Source organism: Manacus vitellinus, unplaced genomic scaffold (assembly GCF_001715985.3).
Source record: "Manacus vitellinus isolate BGI_N305 unplaced genomic scaffold, ASM171598v3 scaffold_10_pilon, whole genome shotgun sequence".
Classification (NCBI taxonomy): Eukaryota; Metazoa; Chordata; class Aves; order Passeriformes; family Pipridae; genus Manacus; species Manacus vitellinus.
The window spans coordinates 8,434,594-8,436,748 of record NW_021938838.1 but is presented as its reverse complement, the minus strand read 5'-3'; the positions used below and the strand labels follow the sequence as shown (position 1 = coordinate 8,436,748).

At 62.0% G+C, this 2,155-nt stretch overlaps 1 protein-coding gene across 1 annotated transcript in view; it reads right to left on the bottom strand.

Annotated features, from left to right (window-relative positions):
* Window positions 1-1,450: 1,450 nt before the first annotated feature.
* Window positions 1,451-2,155, bottom strand: part of CPNE7 (copine 7) — a 7,848-nt gene continuing 7,143 nt past the window's right edge. The window contains exon 14 of the mRNA XM_029965532.1: window positions 1,451-1,542. Coding sequence (XP_029821392.1) covers window positions 1,451-1,542 — 92 coding nt within the window. The remainder of the gene's footprint in view (window positions 1,543-2,155) is intronic.

Below are 2,155 nucleotides of genomic sequence, written 5' to 3'. Positions count from 1 at the left end.
CAGGGTGAGGGGTGTGGGGGCTTGACCCTGGCACCACCAGAGCCCCTGGCCAGGGCTTGGCTGAGAGGGGGGAGGTGGTGAGACTCTCTCTGGGGTCTGCAGCACTGTGGGACAGTGACACTGGTGTCCTGCCACTCCTGCCAGCTCTGCCACTCTTGTCACCCCCACCAGCTCTGCCACCTCTGTCATTCCTGCCACACCTGTATCCCTGCCAGCCCTGCCGCCCCTCCACTCCTGCCAGCATTGTCACCCCTGCCACCCCTCTCAGCCCCTCTGCACTGCCAGTGGGTACAGCTTGACATGTTGACTCTGGACACCCCCAGCACCACGGGGTCTCCCCGCACCCACCCTGGGGCACCCATCTGTCCCCATGGACCGGGGTGCCAGGGCAACCCCCTGCCCGTACCAGGGCCGGCGAGTGCTGCAGCCTCCCAGGCAGCAGGTTTGGGTTTCTATGGCAACATCCAGGATCCCGCTTTATGGGAGATGAATCAGGAGCTATATATAGGCATTCAATGGGGGTGCAGGCAGTGTGCCCTGTCTGTGCCCCTGTCTGTGTCCTGCACTGGTGGCAGTGTCCAAGGGCCAGCGGGGCCACCCCACTGAATGTCTGCCCACACCGGGACAGTCTGGCACCCGTGCCCTCACTCGGGGTGATGGCGGCATCCCAGAGCCCAGCTCAGTGCCACCCCCAAGGCTGGGTCTGAGATGGCCCTGCCCTGCTGTGCCAAGCTCCAGTTTCAGTCCCTGTGGTGGGCTTGGTCATACCCTGCCCCAGGAGATGTCACCTCCCCAGGAGCATCTGCTGGCACAGGACTGGCATCAGCAGCGCACAGCGCGTGGTAGCAGCGTGGCACAGTGCCCGGCACATGGCACAGCATGGTGCGTGGCACATGGCACATGGAACGTGGCACATGACAAATAGCACATGGCACGACACGCAACACACAGCACGTGGCACATGACAATGCACATGGAACATGGAACACAGCACATGGCATACAGGACACAGCACATGGCACACGGGATACAGCACATGGGACAGACACATGGGGCACGCAACACTGCATGACACATGCCATGGAGCACATGGCACACAGCACATGGTGCATGGCATGTGCCACACAGCACATGGCACACAGTATGTGGCACATGATGCACGGCACACGGGACACAGCATGTGGCCCATGGGACATGACACATTACAGCACATGTCACAAGGTACATGCACGGGATGCATGGCCCAAGGCACGCATCATATGGTTGCGTGGCCCAGGATACAAGGACACAGCACATGGCACATGACACACCACAGGTCACGTGGCACACAGCACACAACACATGGTACATGACACTCAGCAGGCATCACATAGCATGTGTCACAAGGTACATGGACATGGTGCACAGCCCATGGCACACATCATACAGCACATGGCACATGCCGTGTGACTCACAGCACACAGCACGTGGCAGTGGCCGTGTGCAGGGCAGCAGGGCCTGCTCCGTTGCCACCTCCCTCAACTCTGTGCCCTGGATTCGGGGCTGTGGCACAGCAGGGGAGAGCCCACTCCGGCACACGAAAGCAGCGGCTGCTCCAGCGCTCAGAGCTCTGGTGCTCCCAGCACACTGCCAGCTATGGACACCCAAAATGTGGGGGCAGCAGGGCTGCGGGATGCCCTTGGTTCTTGTCACCAGCCAGGGTGGCATAGTATCACCACAAGGGGACACAGACAGCACCCAGGATCTGCCAGTCCCTCTGCCCACCCCCTGCTAACCCCCAGGGAGGGTGGCACCCAGAGAGCATGAGGATGGGCACAGGGGTCTTGCTTTATTGTGGGAGTCATGCAGCCTCCAAACATCACAGTGACAGAGAAGCGGGGACCAAGAGGACCAAGGGGACGGCAGGGATGGAGTGGGAACAGGCCACAGGGCACAGAACTCCAGAAGTGGGCAGGGCCTGCTGGGGACCCCGGGGCAGTGCAGAGGGTGTCCAGCACCGGGGGGCCGAGACCTACCCCATGTCCCAGCTGAGGGGGCTGTGGCAGGGCTGGGACTCACAGGGACCCCGTCTGTCCCTGTGCCACACCGAGGGGAGCTGGGGATCCTCACTGGGGGTAGCCAAGACTGGGGTCGAGGGTCCCTCACTGAGGTGACC